Source organism: Mustelus asterias, chromosome 20, assembly GCF_964213995.1.
Source record: "Mustelus asterias chromosome 20, sMusAst1.hap1.1, whole genome shotgun sequence".
NCBI lineage: Eukaryota > Metazoa > Chordata > Chondrichthyes > Carcharhiniformes > Triakidae > Mustelus > Mustelus asterias.
In genome coordinates, this window is record NC_135820.1 from 62,136,248 (window position 1) to 62,156,457 (window position 20,210).

The 20,210-nt window shown below is 45.3% G+C and overlaps 1 protein-coding gene across 8 annotated transcripts in view; it reads left to right on the forward strand.

Moving 5' to 3' along the window:
* Positions 1-20,210, forward strand: part of aar2 (AAR2 splicing factor) — a 65,673-nt gene that overhangs the window by 35,866 nt on the left and 9,597 nt on the right. For 2 of the 8 annotated variants that reach the window (XM_078236682.1, XM_078236681.1), the window contains exon 2: positions 18,457-19,217. In XM_078236682.1, coding sequence (XP_078092808.1) covers positions 18,461-19,217 — 757 coding nt within the window. In that variant the 5' untranslated portion in view covers positions 18,457-18,460. Of the gene's footprint in view, positions 1-16,025; positions 16,706-17,131; positions 17,400-18,456; positions 19,218-20,210 lie in introns of those variants that run through there. The other 6 variants (XM_078236679.1, XM_078236680.1, XM_078236677.1 and 3 more) reach the window with 6 other exon arrangements.

Sequence of the window (20,210 nt, forward strand, 5' to 3'; positions counted from 1 at the left end):
GCAGTAATAGGAAACTCAAGAACATTATAATAATGTTTAAGTTTATTTATTAATGTCACAAATAGGCTTACATTAACACTGCAATTAAGTCACTGTGAAAATCCCCTAGTCGCCACACTCCAGCACCTGTTCGGGTCCACTGAGGGAGAATTTAGCATGGCCAATGCACCCTAACCAGCACATCTTTCGGACTGTGGGAGGAAACCGGAGCATCTGGAGGAAACCCACGCAGACATGGGGAGAACGTGCTGACTCCACATAGACAGTGACCCAAGCTGGGAATCGAACCCAGGTCCCTGGCGCTGTGAGGCAGCAGTGCTAACCACCGTGCCACCACCTCAGGCCTCTATACCTGAATCATCCCCCCCCCAATAAGAAAGTCCATTCACGTCGGCGTGAGGGCAGACCAACATGAATTACAATTGGTTTGCAATGGTATGCAGACCTCCCAGAGGAGCTCAGATAAGTGCAGCGCTGAAAGTAAGCATGCAGGTACAGCAGGCAGTAAAGAAGGCAAATGGTACGTTGGCCTTCATAGCGAAAGAATTTGAGTATAGGAATAGCGATGTTTTGCTGCAATTGTATAGGATGTTGGTGAGGCCACAGCTGGAGTATTGTGTGCAGTTTTGGTATCCTCATCTGAGGAAGGATGCCCTTGCTGTAGAGGGAGTAGAGCAAGGGTTTACCAGGCTGATTCCTGGGATGGCGCGTCCGTCATATGAGGACATACTAGGTTGGTTAGGATTGTATTCATTGGCGTTCAGAAGAGTGAGAGGGGATCTCATAGAAACGCATAAAATTCTAACAGGATTAGACAGGGTAGATTCAAAAAGAATGTTCCCGATGGTGGGGGCGTCCAGAATTAGGGGTCATAGTTTGAGGATAGGGGGGTAAACCTTTTAGGATTGAAGTGAGGAGAAATTTTTTCACCCAGTGATGTGGAGATGCCGGTGTTGGACTGGGGTGGGCACAGTAAGAAGCCTCACAACACCAGGTTAAAGTCCAACAGGTTTATTTGATAGCACGAGCTTTTGGAGTGCTGCTCCTTCATCAGGTAAGTCTGATGAAGGGGCTCCCGATGAAGGAGCGGCACTCCGAAAGCTCGTGCTCCCAAATAAGCTGTTGGACTTTAACCTGGTGTTGCGAGACTTCTTACTGTGTGGAATTCACCACCACAAAAAGTTTTGAGGCCAAAACGCTGTGTGATTTCAAGAAGAAACTAGATATAGCTCTTGGGGTTAAAGAGATCAAGGGATAGGGGGAAAGCGGGATCAGGGTTTTGAATTTGATGATCAGCCATGATCATAATGAATGGCGGAGCAGGCTCGAAGGGCTGAATGGCCTACTCCTGCTTCTATTTTCTAGGTATGTATGTTTCTATGTATGTACATATGTGTAGAAGTGATAACTAACATGCACTATTTTTTTTCTGGTAAATCTTGACATTCTTCTGAGTCCGTTTTGAAAAATGCAATGACTGATGTATAAAAGCATGAACTGTTAAAGAATTAGTGATGTACAAGAATGCAGAATGGGCAGATTGTCATGTTGGAAAGGGTCACCATGACTTTGTTCGCTGTGTTATATTTCATGTCATCCGCTTGCCTGATTAAAAGTAAAAGGCTGCAGTTTGTAACAGCTAACAATGATGAACTCACAAGTTCAAAAGGGCTCAATTGTCACTCACATGCTGAAGGTGAATGCGTTGACAAGCATAGGCAGCAATCCAAGAAAATCAGTAACCTTACCCTTCAAACTGCTACAGCAGTGAAAGCAGAATGACGAATGCCTACGCTTTGTGAGGTTGAATGTATCTGTAAAAGATACAGAGCTGAGATTCGGGTAACTGCTCTCCAGTTGTTGGGGGCGATTCTCCCAAAAAAATTCCAAGTGTTGAATTTGCGTGTAAACTGGAGTAAATCACGCTGGATGTTTTCAGCGGGGTTTTCAAAATGAATCTCCCACACTCTGCGCACTGCAGAGTGCCTCAGTGTGAATCATGTGAAAAATCCAGGGGTGGAGCCTATTCCTGCTGGAGAGGCCGGCAGCATAGCGCTGAGTGGGCCACTGCCCATGCGCCGATCTATCAGCGCCAATATTCAGCGCATGTGCCGTAGCCCTACACTGCCGGCTTCCCGACATCTGGCCAGTTCCGCGACCCACGTATCACTGCCTCACTGACTCTCCCACGGCCTGATTGCTGGCCCGCTGGACGTGTCCAGGTCTTGGCCCACCCACCCCCCCTCCCCTCCCCACCGGCAGTCCCAATCTCCTGACTTTCCCCCATGCCCCCACCACCACTGACAGCCATGACCACCCCTCTGCCCCCCTCCCCTCCCCATTCCCAGCTCCAATCGCTGGCCTCCCTCCCTCTGTTACTGCCATGTGCAGAATGGTGACGGGAACATCCCCCCACCCCCCCTCCCCACCCTCAGAGACCCCGCCTCCTTGGCACTGCCCGATGCCCAGTGGGCAGTGCCAAGATGCCCCTGGGCATTGGCACTTTTCCCCTTGGGCAGTGCCAGGGGGGCCAGGCTGGCACTGCCAAGCTGGCAATGCCTGAGGGATATCCACCCCCCCCCCCCCCCCTTGCCCCTAACCCTCTGGGGGGGCCTCAATGGCCCTCCTTCACTCCAGTGGGGTCAGGCCGCCAGCTCCCTGCAAGTAGGAACTGTTGTAAACCCTGCTGGAGTGAAATAATCCTGGCAATGGGGCATGAGGCTCGCGGGCCCGGAGATTTCCCAGGCCTGCTAATGAAATGCAAATTCTGTTATCATGATCATTTAAATAAATTATACAGCTCCACGCCGATTTTTAGTGTGGAGCTTATGGCACCGGAAATCTGGCAGCTGGAGACTCGCGGAGGCCGTGGCGCCCAGCAGCTAAACGGCCTTCGCTTGAGTCTCCCGGCCCACTGCACTGCTAAAGCAGCACAGCGGGTTGGGAGAAATGCCCCTGTTGTCTCCACAGATTGGTATTCATTACTTAATCATGGAATCATAGAATCCCTACAGTCAGACAGAGGCCATTCGGCCCACCGTGCCTGCACCGGCAACAATCCCACCCAGGCTCTATCCCCATAACCCCATGTATTTACCCTAGCTAATCTCTCTGACACTAAGGGGCAATTAAGCATGGCCAATCCACCTAACCCGCACATCTTTGGACTGTGGGAGGAAACCGGAGCATCCGGAGGAAACCCACGCAGACACAGAGAGAACATGCAAACCCCACACGGACAGTGGGGTCCCTGGCGAGTGAGGCAACAGTGCTAATCACTGTGCCACTGTGCTGCCCAAAACAACACTAGATATATCTCTGCTCTATATTAATTTACTGTCCCCTTAAATGTTCGGCATCCCCAGGGGACTAACTTTGAATTCCAGATTTTTATTAATTTAATGGATTTGAACCCATGTCCCCAGAACATTCTCCTGTCTCTCTGGTTTACTAATGTAGTGACATTGCCACTAGGTCAGTATCTCCCCAGTGTATAAGGAAAATTGTACAGAGTGAATGACTGAAGTACTAAAGTTGGAATCATTTGCATGTTATTCACCAGCAGTAGCAAATGGTTTTTTGATTCCAGCATTGTGCAGGAATAAATTCTTAAAAATTGAGGTTTTTATGGAGGCAGGCTTTTTATAGGATCTGTGATAACTTTCTATCACTTGCTAGTTTCTTCTGTGGAGCACTCTCTTCTTAGAATACAGTAGAATTCATCATGAATGACATTTATTTCAGCCAAGTTCCGGTTAAGTTCCATTATTGGGTCGGCACGGTGGCACAGTGGTTAGCACTGCTGCTGCTTCACAGTCATGATGTGGCGATGCCGGCGGTGGACTGGGGTAAACACAGTAAGAAGTTTAACTACACCAGGTTAAAGTCCAACAGGTTTATTTGGTAGCAAAAGCCACTGCCAGGGACCCAGGTTCAATTCCCGGTTTGGGTCACTGTCCGTGTGGAGTCTGCACGTTCTCCCCGTGTCTGTGTTCCTCCCCATTTTCCTCCCACAGTCCGAAAGACATGCTGGTTAGGTGCATCGGTCATGCTAAATTCTCCCTCAGTGTACCCAAGCAGGCGCCAGAGTGTGGCGACTCAGGGATTTTCACAGTAACTTCATTGCAATATTAATGTAAGCCTACTTGTGACACTAACAAATAACCTTTAAAGAAGCAAAATGAGAGAAAAAGCAATAAATTATAAGGAAACAAAGATAATGGGACAAAAACTGGAGAAACTCAGCAGGTCTGACAACATCTATGGAGAGAGAATAGAGCCAATGTTTCGTGTCTGGATGACCCTTTGTCAGAGCTGAACGTAAAGAAAATCAGAAAAATATCTGCATCCACAACTTGCTGGTAATGTCGCTGACAGGTTCCCCAGGTCAGATGTCAGCCTGACTGACAGACTTGGCTTCCAGTCAGGTAGGGAAAGTTGGATAAGAGGCTGTAGGACAAAGGAGGTCTGACGTCTGTCCTGGAAGAAGGGGTCCGATCCCTGACTCCGGTGATATGGGGCTGGGGTCAAGCCGGAAGCCTGAAGGTGCAGTGAGAGATCGGGTGAAGGGTGAGGCAGTGGAGATTGGATGCCTGAGGGACTGAAGGGCTGAGGGATCAGAGCTTGTGGGAGGTTGGCAGAAGGATCAATTGGAGACCGTGAGGTGGGAGAAAGATCAGAGGCCTGGGGCAGGTGGGAAGGGAGATAGATGCCTACATCTCAGAGGTCTGAGTAATAACTGATAGCCTCTGTGGTGGTGGAATTGTGGAGGTTGGAGGCCCCAGAGTGGGGTGAGATTGAGGCCTTGAGAGAGGTAAGGTCTGGACCAGTGATGCGCGTTATCATACACGAGGCTTGATGCTCAGGAAATAAAGGCTTTTATTTACTGTAACAAGGCAGCTACCAATTATATACACGATCCCAGACTGAGGGGTCCCAGCCAGAGCAGGGACCTTTATACCTCTCCCAGGTGGCGGAGCCCGACTGGGATGTACCACGATACTACAATACAAAGGTGTAACAACCCCACCCTAACCCCAACAGCAACAAGTAGAACAACCCATCCCTAACCCAACAGCAACATATGTACATACTTGTAGTACTGGCCAGACCCTGGCTCAGCACTATCCAGTGGGAACCAACGATGGTTCACCACAACCAGGTATCTGATCACTGGGAGTAGATGAGGCAGATAAACTGGCATCCAACAGCTCGGTGGAAAAGCATTTGACTCCTGGATCAGAAGCAGCTACCCTGACTGGTCATCCATAATTAAGCTCGAAATGGTGGATAAAAACGAAGTGTATTGGGAGCTATATTCAAATTATCAACCCAGTTATTGGGTGCAGATTAACTGCCCACCATTCCATCCCACCTTCATTAAAACCCAAAGTGGGTGAGTTGAGGGTGGGTTGTGGGTCAGGGTTCAGATTTTTAACAATTAACTGTCCCAAATCCACCGACATTTCTGGAGTTAAAATTCCTCCCAATGTCCCAGTTGTAAGTTCTCCAATGCTTTTTAATCAGCCAGCTAAGCCTGGATTCACAGCAGCATCAGCCTTCCTGATTTGCCTGAGTTATCTCTTTTAGAACAGTACATTTTGTACAGCATTACTCACCAATTTAAAATGCCTGGTGGCCCATAATCTGCCCGTAATCTGCCCTCTCTTTTCAAAGGATAGCATTTCGATAATGTTGAAAATCAGCCAGAGACCTGTCAAAACCCTGTGGTACACAGTGTCCAATCTAATAAAGAAGCCTGATTGACAAACCCGAGAACTAGCATGATGGCCAGTTGTGGAGACTCGATGGGCTGGAGATTGTTTCCTCTGGTGGGGGGGAGACTGGAACTTAGGGGACACAATTTAGGAATAAAAGGTCTCTATTTCAGTATGAAGATGAGTCATAGAGTCGTAGAGGTTTACAGCATGGAAACAGGCCCTTCAGCCCAACTTGTCCATGCCGCCATTTTTTTAACCACTAAGCTAGCCCCAATTGCCCACATTTGGCTCACATCCCTCTATACCCATCCTACCTATGTAAGTGTCTAAATGCATTTTAAAATACAAAATTGTACCCGCCTCTCCTGCTGTCTCCGGCAGCTTGTTCCAGACACTCACCATCCTCTGCGTGAAAAACCGAGGAGACATTTTTTCCCTCAGAGAGTGATTAGTCTGTGGAATTTTCTTCCTCAGACAGCAGTGGAGATTGGGGTCCAATTTATGAAAGACTGAGTTAGATAGATGTTTAATCAACAGGAGAGTCAAGGGTTATGAAGGTAAGACAGGCAAGGAGAGTTGAGACCACAATCAGATCAGCCATGATTTTATGTAATGGGGGAGCAGGTGAAAACCGTCAGATGGCCTACCTGTGGTCCTAAGTCATATTTTCCTATGTTCTTGTGTGTAAAGGTTCAGATCTTGAGAGACAGTCTTGTGTTGACACTTTAGATGCCTCTTATGAAACCTTGTATTCATAGAATCGTAGATTCATAGAATCCCTACAGTACGGAAGGAGGCCGTTCAGTCCATCGAGTCTGTACCGACCACAGTCCCACCCAGGCCCTATTCCCATAACCCTCACTTACCCTGCTAAACCCCCGACATAGGATCAATTTAAGCATGGCCAATCAACCTAACCCGCACATCTTTGGACTGTGGGAAGAAACCGGAGCAGCCGGAGGAAACCCACACAGACACCGGGCGAAAGTGCAAACTCCACAAAGACAGGCTGGAATTGAACGTGAGTCCCCGGCGCTGTGAGGCAGCAGTACTAACCACTGCACCGCCCAAAATTTAATTTAAACTCTACCTGCTGCTGGAGTGGGATTTGAACCCACGTCCCCAGAGTATGAGCCTTGGTCTCTTGATTACTCGTAGGGTGACATTACTACTTTGCCATCATCTCCCCCTGTACTTTAGCTTGTATCTTGTGTTTGTGTCATATGCTGGGTAAAACATGTTCTCCTGCTGTTTCTGAGTAACAGAATTGATGAGAAATCTTTAGCACTGGATTGATTAATGCAGTACATCACTATATGGAATTGCCTATCGTAATCAACTAGATGTAGCAAGTGGCAGGCTGTCAAAGTTGATAGTTATAATTGAATTCCACTATATTTGCATTTATACGATAGAAACAAATGGCTTTGAGCTGTAATAACCTGGAGAGATAGACAGATGAACTGTAGTGAAATATGCTCATCCATCAATCAGGACAATGTTCTGCAATTTTAACTGATTAATGCAACAGCATTGGATGAGATTGCCCACCTTCTGTCCCTGTTGAAGTAAAGAGAATCCCTAAACAAGAGAGCATCAAAAATTACAACATCTTGCATAGATTCCACAAGTTTACTCAAATATTCTGCAAGAAGTGACTTTTCCCAGTCTCCAGCTTCACACTGTAGCAGACTGCATGAGTACTGCCACGTGGGGGAGCTATTGGCACTGACAGCCACTGCTTTAAATCTCTTTACATTTGTCTGCCCCTATTTTCTGTGCAATCACGGTTACAGAGCGTTGTCATATATCCCCAGGGGCCTCATCGGATTTTGCACCCATGATGGTTTACAGTGGTTCAAGAAGGCAGCTCATCATCACCCCCTCAAGGAGTAAAATGCTGGCCTAACCAGTGGCTCCCACATCTCCTGAATCAATAGAAATGAAATGTCCGGACTCCTGAAGCTGAAGTCGATTTCACTGCTTACTTTATATTCACTATACTTAAACAAATGTACTTTTGCTGACCAGGGACACACTGCCAACATAGAACATAGAACATAGAACAGTACAGCACAGTACAGGCCCTTCGGCCCACGATGTTGTGCTGAACCTTTTCCGAAACCAAGATCAAGTTAATCCACTCCCTATCATTCTAGTGTGCTCCATGTGCCTATCCAATAACTGCTTGAAAGTTCCGAAAGTGTCCGACTCCACTATCACAGCAGGCAGTCCATTCCACACCCCAACCACTCTCTGAGTAAAGAACCTACCTCGTACACCCCTCCTATATCTTCCACCACGAACCTTATAGTTATGCCCCCTAGTAACAACTACATCCACCCGAGGAAATAGTCTCTGAACGTCCACTCTATCTATTCCTTTCATCATCTTATAAACCTCTATTAAGTCGCCTCTCAACCTCCCCCGCTCTAAAGAGAAAAGCCCTAGCTCCCTCAACCTTTCCTCATAAGACCTACCCTCCAAACCAGGCAGCATCCTGGTAAATCTCCTTTGTATTCTTTCCAGTTCTTCCTCATCCTTCTTATAGTGAGGTGACCAGAACTGCACACAATATTCCAAATGTGGTCTCACCAAGGTCCTCTACAGTTGCAGCATAACCCCACAGCTCTTAAACTCAAACCCCCTGTTAATAAACGCTAACACACTATAGGCCTTCTTCACGGTTCTATCCACTTGAGTGGCAATCTTCAGAGATCTGTGGATATGAACCCCAAGATCTCTCTGTTCCTCCACATTCCTCAGAAGCCTACCTTTGACCCTGTAATCCGCATTCAAATTTGTCCGACCAAAATGACTCACCTCGCACTTATCAGGGTTAAACTCCATCTGCCATTTCTCGGCCCAGCTCTGCATCCTATCAATGTCTCTTTGCAGCCTACAACAGTCCTCCACCTCATCCACTACTCCACCAATCTTGGTGTCATCCGCAAATTTACTGATCCACCCTTCAGCCCCCTCCTCCAAGTCATTTATAAAAATCACAAATAGCAGAGGACCCAGCACTGATCCTTGTGGTACACCACTGGTAACTGGTCTCCAGTCTGAAAATTTTCCATCCACCACCACCCTCTGTCTTCTATGAGATAGCCAGTTACTTATCCAATCGGCCAAGTTTCTCTCTATCCCACACCTCCTTACTTTCTTCATGAGCCGACCATGGGGGACCTTATCAAACGCCTTACTAAAATCCATGTATATGACATCAACTGCTCTACCTTCATCGACACACTTAGTTACCTCCTCAAAAAATTCAATCAAATTTGTGAGGCAAGACTTACCCTTCACGAATCCGTGTTGACTATCCCGGATTAAGCTGCATCTTTCTAAATGGTCGTAAATCCTATCCCTCAGGACCTTTTCCATTAACTTACCGACCACTGAAGTAAGACTAACTGGCCTATAATTACCAGGGTCCTTCCTATTTCCTTTCTTGAACAGAGGAACAACATTCGCCACTCTCCAGTCCTCTGGCACTATCCCCGTGGACAGTGAGGACCCAAAGATCAAAGCCAAAGGCTCTGCAATCTCATCCCTTGCCTCCCAAAGAATCCTAGGATATATCTCATCTGGCCCAGGGGACTTATCGACCTTCAGGTTTTTCAAAATTGCTAATACATCTTCCCTGAGAACATCTGCCTGCTCCAGCCTATCAGCCTGTATCACACTCCCATCCTCAAAAACATGGCCCCTCTCCTTGGTGAACACTGAAGAAAAGTATTCATTCATCGCCTCTCCTATCTCTTCTGACTCCATGCACAAGTTCCCACTACTGTCCTTGACCGGCCCTAACCTCACCCTGGTCATTCTTTTATTCCTCACATAAGAGTAAAAACATGAATGACATTTAGCTGTTCTGCAAGTAGGAAGAGTGATTTGATTTGATTTGACTTATTATTGTCACATGTATTGGAAGACAGTGAAAAGTATTGTTTCTTTTGTGCACCATACAGGCAAAACATACCATTTGTCAGGTCCGTTCATTCCTTTGAACAGAGGAGGGGACAGCACTTGATATGATTTTTTAAATGAATTTCTTTTATTGAACAAAACTTAAAATTAACATTACAAAAGTGAAAAGAAACAGCAAACTTCAAGCCAGTCCCTGTACTGTACTGGACAGGACCTCGAAAACAAACTGAATACTGAACACACAGTTCCAAACTATATTTTAATTCTTATCTTGTTATTGTGAGTGTTCTTCACAATTTGTCTGTGTCTGGAGAAAACAAGTCTTGCAGCTGTTGTTATCAAAACTTGTTTTGCTTACTGTGTACTCTTCAGGAATGCGGTCAATTTTCAGCTAACCCTGCATGCCTTCTGAGCTTTAAAATGCAGTCAAGTGTTAGTTAACCCCTACAGTCTAATATTTAAATGTAATTGCATCGGCGGAAATATCTTAAAATGAAGACTTTGTATGGATGAAGTCTTTGCATAGACTGAAGCAAACAGGGCTAAGCATACATAAGATCTCTCATCATTCATAGAGTCATATGTGGAGATGCCAGTGTTGGACTGGGTAAACACAGTAAGAAGTCTCACAGCACCAGGTTAAAGTCCAACAGGTTTATTTGGTAGCAAAAGCCACTGGCTTTCGGAGCGCTGCCCCTTCGTCGGGTAAGTGAGAGTTCTGTTCACAACAGGGCATATAAAGACACAAATTCAAGTTACAAAATAATGGTTGGAATGCGAGTCTTTACAGGTAATCAAGTCTTAAAGATACAGACAATGTGAGTGGAGAGAGCGTTAAGCACAGGTTAAAGAGATGTGTATTGTCTCCAGACAGGACAGTTAGTGAGATTTTGCAAGCCCAGGCAAGTCGTGGGGGGTTACAGATAGTGTGACGTGAACCCAAGATCCAGGTTGAGGCCATCTACAGATAGTGTGGCATGAACCCAAGATCCCAGTTGAGGCCATCAACCGGGATCTTGGGTTCATGTCACGCTATCTGTAACCCCCCACGACTGGCCCTGGGCTTGCAAAATCTCATTAACTGTCCTGGCTGAAGACAATACACATCTCTTTAACCTGTGCTTAATGCTCTCTCCACTCACATTGTCTGTACCTTTAAGACTTGATTACCTCTAAAGACTCGCATTCCAACCATTATTTTGTAAATTAAGTTTGTGTCTTTATATGCCCTGTTTGTGAACAGAACTCTCACTCACCTGACGAAGGGACAGCGCTCCGAAAGCTAGTGGCTTTTGCTACCAAATAAACCTGTTGGACTTTAACCTGGTGTTGTGAGACTTCGTACTTCAATCATAGAGTACACAGGAAAGAAGGAAAGGAGAAGGTGCAGAATATAGTGTTGGTGGGTGGAGGAGGAGTGAGGAATGGGTTGAGGGGGTGGTGGTGAGGAGGATCACAGGCGGCAGGGGGTAATTAACATTGTCAACAGGCAACTGATTTTCAGTTTATGTTGAAAATAGACCTGGAAAAGTTTTTTTTACCCAACCCAGGGCAGTCGACTTTTAGTATCAGGATTCAGCGTTAGTAATCAGCATTGCTTGCAGCATCACCACAGTAAAAGCACATAAGCTCGGAAACCCCTCTGCTGTATCACTGCATGAACATTTACCATGTTCGGATGAAATATGTTCGCCTTTTAATTTGATGGAGCTATTAACCCATTCATTTTGAATGCAGAGTCATTGAATGGAAATGCACTCAGTGTTTGTATGGTAATTCCACAGCTGTAGTCTCAGCTGAAACATACTTCCCTTTCAGCCTGTGGTACGGAACACTATTTCAAAGTAGTGTTTAATCAGTGGAAGAAATTATCATTTGCATCCACAAAGCATCACCACAGATGTTGTGTCAGACCTGCTGAGATTTCCCAGCATTTTCTGTTTTCGGACCAATATTTGAACATTCTCCCTACACCAATTTGGCTAAGCAGTGATGATATTTGATGTTCCCCAAACATTGCAGCCTGGATTTTGTGGTAGTAATGACGGCCAAACCATCAGCATTTGTCGCATTATCCTGGTGAAACTGACAGCAGCTTCAGGGGTCTTTCGTTTGCTATTCATTCAGGAATTGTGGGTGCCACTGGTTAGGCCAGCATTTATTCCTTGAGAAGATGGTGGTGAGCTGCCTTCTTGAACTGCTGCAGTCCATGTGGTGTTGGTGCATCCACAGCGCTGTTAGGGAGGGAGTTCCAGGATTTTGACCCAGCGACAGTGAAGGAACAGCAATATATTTCCAAGTGAGGATGGTGTATGGTTTGGAGGGGAACTTTCAGGTTGTGGTGTTCTCGTATGACTGCTGCCCTTGTCCTTCTAGATGGGAGCAGTCATTTGTTCAGGAGATATTGTCTGGAATTCTCAGACCTTGCCCACAGCTGGGTTTTTCTGATCCCATTGCAGTGAGTGGAGATTGAACTGAGCACCAAATTCTCTGTTCCTACTGGCAGTAGCAGCGGGATTGCGAGAGCAAAGAATTCTGGCCACTGTCGAAGGAGCCATGGTGAGTTCCTGTAGTGCATCTTGTAGATGGTACACACTGCTGTCACTGTCTGTCACTGTTGGACGAAGTGAATGTTTATGGAAGGGGTAGCAATCAAGTGTGCTGCTTGTCCTGCATGGTGTCAAGCTTCTCGAGTGTTGTTGGAGCTGCACCCACCCAGGCAAGTGGAGAATATTCCATTACACTTCTGACTTATGCCTTGTAGATGGTGAACAAGCTTTGGGGAGTCAGGAGGTGAGTTACTTATCACAGGATTCCTAATCTCTGACCTGCTCTTGTAGCTGCAGTATGTATACCACCAGTCTAGTTCAGTTTCTAGTTAATAGTAGAACCACCACCCCACCCCGTGACGCATACACACACACGCGCGTACATGATGGTGAGATCATCTCTTACTGGAGATGGTCATTGTCTGGTACTCGTGTAGTGCGAATGTTACTTCCCACTTGTCAGCCCAAACCTGGATATTGTCCAGGTCTTGCTACATTTGAACATGAACTGCTTCAGTATCTGCAGCATCAAGAATAGTATTGAGCATTGTGCAGTACCAATGAACATCCCCATTTCTGACCTTATGATAGGAGGAAGGTCACTGATGAAGCAACTGAAGATGGTTGAGCCTAAGACCTTGAGGAACTCCTGCAGTGATGTTCTGTAACTGAGATAAATGTTGTTTTGATTTCAAGGGCAGTCACTCTCACCTTACTTCTGGAGTTCAGCTCTTTCGTCCATTTTGTCAAAATACTCTTCCCTAGAACTGAAGACTGCGAACTTTCCCCTCCATATTGATCCCCTTTTGTTTTTTCATTTCCTTGCTTTGTCCCAAACAATCCCATCCACCTCTCTCACAGGGTATTCGGTCCCGTGTTTTACACTTTTGCTTCCATTGAGCACTGACCTTTGCTCTCCTTCTGCTATCTCACCTTTATGCCACTATTAGCACTTCTTCAATCCTTAATCCCACCATTAACACCCGCTTTGTCTAGTGTTATGACATCTCCATCAATCTCTCTTTAGCTCTGACCTATCCCTGACCTTCTATTCTGTCCAACCTCCTCTGCACCATTTCCAGCTTTACAATGCATTTCTTTTCTACCCCTCTTCAGTTCTGAAGAAGAGTCATACTCTTATGTCAGCGCAAAGATGTTGATTGGCCATGCTAAATTGCTTCTTAGTATCCCAGGATGCATAGGTTAGAGGGATTATCTGGGTAAATATGTGGGGTGACGGGGATAGGGCCTAGGTGGGATTATTGTCGGTGCAGACTTGATGGGCCAAGTGGCCTCCTTCTGCACTGTAGGGTTTCTATGATTCTATGACTCAAAATGACATCTCTCTCTATAGATGCTGCTGAGTTTATCCTGCATTTTCTGTTTTTATGCATAATACATGATACATTAAAAAAGCACAACATTATTCAGGAAACATTGAAACTTTTATCAGAATAAGATTAGAATGACTGCATACCTTTTAGCATGTCAATACTGTGAAAAGTACAGGGATAATAATGACCAATCTGACATGCATGTTCATGTCACGCATCTCTCAAAACCTATAATAATGCAAAATGAGATTTCAGGAGATGTTGGGGTAGAGATTGCTCTCCCAATGCTGAACAATGTCTGCATAGCACAACCAACAGTGAAGTGCTAGGATTTCCTGCCAACTTTCTCCAATAATCGTGCAGAGGCCTCTGTTGGATGGTCAAGGCAAGGAAAATCAAAAGCACTTAAGGTTTTACAAGCAGCAGCACGAGTAAATAGACAGGTACATTCAAAACCACCAGCAGAGAAGCCAACCTGTTTATTTTTTTGCAATCAATGGACCACAATTTCTATCTGAACACATTCAGGTGATTTGTGGTAGGATTTTGATGTTATATATGCTTGCCACAAATTCACTATAATTTAACAGTTTTCTCCCTATATTTGACTTTGTATCACTGTTGTGTTATGGCAGCAGTATCATATGATGTGGAGATGCCGGCGTTGGACTGGGGTAAGTACAGTAAGAAGTCTCACAACACCAGGTTAAAGTGCAAAATCATAGAAATCATAGAAACCCTACAGTGCAGAAGGAGGCCATTCGGCCCATCGAGTCTGCACCGACCACAATCCCACCCAGGCCCTACCCCCACATATTTTACCCACTAATCCCTCTAACCTACGCATCCCAGGACTCTAAGGGGCAATTTTTTTTTAACCTGGCCAATCAACCTAACCCGCACATCTTTGGATCTTTGAACAAAAGGTTTATTTGGTAGCACAAGCTTTCGGAGTCTCGCTCCTTCTTCAGGTGAGTGAAGGATTGGGTTTACAAATGGGCATATATAGACACAAACTAAATGTACAAGATAATGATTGGAATGCGAGTCTTTACAGATAATCAAGTCTTAAAGGTACAGACAATGTGAGTGGAAGGAGGGTTAAGCACAGATTAAAGAGGTGTGTATTGTCTCCAGCCAGGACAGTTTGTAAGATTTTGCAAGCCCAGGCAAGTCATGGGGGTTACAGATAGTGTGATATGAACCCAAGATCCTGGTTGAGGCCGTCCTCGTGTGCGGAACTCCAAAGCTCAAGGCTTTGTCAAGGCTTTCACAAGGGGTCATCTGGACTCGAAACATCAGCTCTTTTCTCACCTTACTGATGCTGCCAGACCTGCTGAGATTTTCTAGCGTTTTCTCTTTTGGTTTCAGATTCCAGCATCCACAGTAATTTGCTTTAACCCAGGTTCAATTCCAGGCTTGGGTCACTCTGTGTGGAGTTTGCATGTTCTCCCAATGTCTGTGTGTGTTTCCCCTGGGTGTTCCAGTTTCCTCCCACAGTTCAAAAGACGTGCTGGTTATGTGCATTATCCATGTTAAATTCTCCCTCAGTGTACCCAAACAGGTGCTGGAGTGTGGCGACTAGGGGATTTTCACAGTAACTTCATTGCAGTGTTAACATAAGCCTACTTGTAACACTAATAAATAAAACTTTAAAAAGGTGCATAAGGACAGTGAGGCTTAAAGGGATAAATCTGCAATATGCATTCCTGCTTAGCAAGCCTCTGAGCTGGCAATCTCCACTTGCAAATTACCATCTAGGTATGAGCTTATGTGTGACCCTAACCCATGAACACCAAACTGTAGGGAGGATCCATGGTTAAATTTATAAATGATGTGCAGATGCCATCGTTGGACTGGGGTGGGCACAGTGAGAAGTCTCACAGTACCAGGTTAAAGTCCAACAGGTTTATTTGGAATCACGAGCTTTTGGAGTGCTGTTCCTTCGTCACCCAATCTCTCCACTCACTTGATGAGGGAGCAGCGCTCCGAAACCTCGTGATTCCAAACAAACCTGTTGGACTTTAACCTGGTGTTGTGAGGCATCTTACTAATTTTAGAAATTCACGAAAGTTGGAAGGGAGTTTTTTTTTCCTTTGTAATGCAGTTTGTTTGCCTAAGGTACATTTTGTTGGCAGTTGACCTTGGAGGGGGCGGGTAGGGGGTGGGAGTGTGTTCATTATTTATTTCCACGTGTGTGCACAGAGGAAACATTTCCCTATAATGTCCAAGTGGACCAGTGGTGTAGCAATTGGTAGAACTCAAAGCCTGTGGAGTAAACCTTGCCACTATAAACAATGGGGAGGGGAGATGTCTCAATAGGGAAAAAAAAGCAGCAAAACAAATTAAAACTCAGATATATCCACTTCAACACTTCTGTGCTATGGTTTCCAACAGCGCTGGAGGAAACAAAAGCTTTTCAACCCGTTAAACAAAAAAGGTCGATTATTGAAGATGGGAGTTGCTGCCAGATTGCAGAGTGGCTCTGTTCTCCCAGGGTCGGAACTATCATGCCAGGCACTGGTTTGGGTGGAGGAGAAACGTTGACGGACAGGAAGCGGTCGGTGCTTGTTTAGCTGTTACTCCAGCTGTCGGTGGGTTTGTATCCTGGGAGAGGACAGAAGTTGTGCTGAAGCAGCGGGGTGGGTTTACAGCGTCCGCGAGGCTGCGCTCATTCACTCCCTGAGCAGCATCTTGTGTTGACCTGGAGTTAGTGAGAGGAGGAAACTGGCCCCTTAGACAACTGCTCCCATTTCAAATTGCAGCTTGGCCTTGTACAATATAGCTATCCCTGTGTGAACCTGTACCGGTGGAGTTCAATTCCAATGCATAGTATAAGGGGGGAAAAAAACCCTAACACTAAATATGACAACAATTAAGGCCATGAATAAGTTTATTTATTTATTTTAAGTTCATTTATTTATTCATGTCACAAGTAGGCTCGCATTAACACTGCAAATTAAGTTGCTGTGAAGATCCCCTAGTCGCCACACTTCGGCGCCTGTTGGGGTACGCTGAGGGAGAATTTAGCACCCAACCAGCATATCTTTCAGACTGTGGGAGGAAACCAGAGGCACCCGGAGGAAACCCACGCAGACACGGGGAGAACGTGCAGACTCCGCACAGACAGTGACCCAAGCTGGGAATTGAACCCTGGGTCCCTGGCGCCGTAAGGCAGCAGTGCTAACCACTGTGTCACCCAGAACCGTCGGGAGTCATGATCGCTTTTTAAATTACTTTTTTTGGAAGTACTGTGGATGAATTTTTTTGAATTGGACTGCTTCAGATTCATTAGATTTGTTTCTCCCCCTGTTATTTGAATGATGTGAGGGATTTAAAAAGATGTATTAAAATAAAACTTTCATCAGATTCAGCATTAATTAAGACTGTAGACTTCCCTTGCCCAGATTATGCTGGCAAATTATGACAAATTCTGAATGTCCGGTCTGTTTGTTGGACATGCCCTGGCTGCCTGAGCCCCAGCAATCTGGCCGACAAGAACTCAGGCAATATAGTTCTACGTTTTGTTTTGTTCATTTCTTAACTCCCTCTGGTTTATTCGCTTTGAATTGGTTTGCATCTCTTTGAATTTCAGACGACAAGTTTTTGAAGTGCTTGTTTTTAGCACCGTTGCTGCATCGTGGATTAAATTGTAAATCGGTGCAGCAAGGTCACCTGCAAGGTATCGTCTGCTCGGCAAAACCGACTGTGACCAACGGGGCTCCAAAAAGGCAACAAAGTTGGACACTTTTGTGGGTTGGGTTTCAGGAATTGAAATTTGAATTAAGTTACACGCTCTGTCTTCATTAGTGCGAAACTTCCTGACCTTCACAGACAGATGCAATGGTTGGAGGAATAAGTATGCAAGTGACAATGGTCCTTTCAAGTTGCTTGATCACACAAGTAATCTCAGCAAGTTGATAAGCTTCTGTTTGAATTATGTTGCCATAAGAGAGTAATTCTCAATATATAACTTTTGGCCTAAGTTACCTGAGGTTTGTTTTAAAGGCCAAGTTATTTGCATATCTGAACAAAAATATCTGCCTTAATTTATTGCTGGATGATTTTTGTTCACGTGCAGAGGGATTGATTGTAATATTTTAGTAATCTGACAAGTCCCATCACATGTAAAGTTATTCAGAATGTTGTCCTTTGAAGCCATTAATGTGAATAATGTCTTACAGTCACACTTTGCATTTTATAAAGTCATTCTCACGTATTTCATGCTTCATGAGGCAGGGAGATGGATGCTAAAGCAACTAGTTCAGGAATTTGAAGATGGGTGGGAAATGGTCTAACCAAAGGACATTGTTGCAGCGCAAGGCTTTTAGGGGTTGCTTTAAAGCCAAAAGGAGGGAGCCATTAACAATGATTTGGGAAGAGAATTTCAGCAGCAATGAGAAGAAATTTCAGAGTGGAAAAAGAATCAGCCTGTGATAGTACCACGGAGAGAGTGGGGGGTGGGGACAAACAGTCATCCAGTTGGAGGAACAAATGGTGTGGGCAAGGATCTTGAATTAGTGCACATTTTCCAAGCAGGTCGGAGAAAAGCCGTTAAATGATTTGACAACGTGGCATAAAGAGCTATTAACTAAAGTAGAGAGAGGCAGCGGATCTGGAGAGGATAGGTATGAATAAAGGTTTCAGCAGCAATGAGGGTGGGGGGAGGTAGGATTGCTGTAAAGGAAGGACTCCACAATTGTGAAGATAGAAAATTTACCTCAACTAAAATAAGGCCAATGTAAAGTAGCAATAACTTAAGTTGCAACAGTAACGATCAGTATTAAATGCTGTGAGTGCTGGTGTTACTATGCCATGTAAGCATAGTCTGTGTAAGATCCTCTTGGAAAATTAGGTACATATGTTGGTTATTAATGCAACATCAAGCTGAATTTTTCTCTCTCACTCTTTGGAACACAGGGGCATGGCTACGGTGGAAATGGATCAAGAACTGGCCAAAAAGCTGTTCTTTGAAGGAGGCACTCTTGTCATAATTGGTGTTCCTGAAGGCACTGAATTTGGCATTGATTATAACTGTTGGCAAGTGGGCCCCAAGTTTAAAGGGGTGAAGATGATCCCACCAGGAATCCACTTTATGCATTGCAGCGCTGTGAATAGCAGAGATGCTCGGCTAACGGGACCACGCACAGGTTGTTTCTTCCACGTTAAGCAGAGGGACATTCTTGTGAAGCGGTGGGACAAGAAGGAAGAAGAAATAGTTCTAGTTGAGGTCTCTGAAGAAGAGAGAGAGCGGATAAGAGAGAATCTGACTGATCTGGACAAATGTTTGGGGCCATATCCATACGATGCAATGAAAAGATGGGTCTCGTTGACCAATCTCATTACAGATCCCTTGATTCAGAGGCTGCAACCTGAAAGTGGGAAAATCTGTGCCTTTTCTGAAGTGCAGCCAGAGCTTGCGATGCCCCACACAAAGGACCGAGCAGAACAGAACCTATTGCCCTATGACACCCTATGCAAGAGCTATGAGGAAGGTTTGGCCAGGCTGCCCAAGATGAAGGTTAAGGCTGGCACAGAGATCAGGTTCACAACCATCCCAAAACAGAAATATCCAAACGGGGCATCTCCAGCTGAAATTACTAAATGTAGTATGGACTTTAGCTTTGCTCTGGATACTGTAATAAACCAGCGGTACCCTTCGAACCCAAAAGATATATTAGGTTAGTATGTTATAAATTGTGTGAGCTGCTTGTAAAGATGTGATTTGCAATTGAAGTTTTTTGTGTCGGTCTTCACGGTGGAGGACACAAATAGTTTGCCAAATATTAACGATAGAGGGTTGGCAGCAGGAGAAATACTTAATACAATTAATGTTACCAGAGAGGCAGTGCGGGGTAGACTAATGGGACTGAAGGTGGACAAGTCCCCGGGTCCGGATGGAATGCATCCCAGGGTATTGAAAGAAATGTCAGAGGTAATAGTGGATGCGTTAGTGATTATTTATCAAAACTCGTTGCATTCTGGGGTAGTGCCGGTTGATTGGAAAACGGCTAATGTTACGCCGCTGTTTAAAAAAGGAAGGAGACAAAAGGCGGGTAACTATAGGCCGGTCAGCTTAACGTCTGTAGTAGGGAAAATGCTGGAATCCATTATTAAAGAGGAGATAGCAGGGCATCTGGATAGAAATGGTTCGATCAATCAGACGCAGCATGGATTCATGAGGGGAAAGTCGTGCTTGACGAACATGTTGGATTTTTATGAAGATGTGACTAGGGCGGTTGATGGAGGAGAACCGGTGGATGCGGTGTTTTTGGATTTCCAAAAGGCGTTTGATAAGGTGCCCCATAAAAGGCTGCTGAAGAAGATTAGGGCACACGGAGTTGGGGGTAGTGTGTTAAAGTGGATTGGGGACTGGCTATCCGACAGGAAGCAAAGAGTCGGAATAAATGGGTGTTTTTCCGGTTGGAGGAAGGTAACTAGTGGCGTGCCGCAGGGATCGGTACTCGGGCCGCAACTGTTTACCATTTATATAGATGATCTGGAGGAGGGGACGGAGTGTAGGGTAACGAAGTTTGCAGACGACACAAAGATAAGTGGAAAAGTGAATCGTGTGGAGGACGGAGAAGATCTGCAGAGAGATTTGGACAGGCTGAGTGAGTGGGCGAGGATATGGCAAATGGAGTATAACGTTGAGAAATGCGAGGTTATTCACT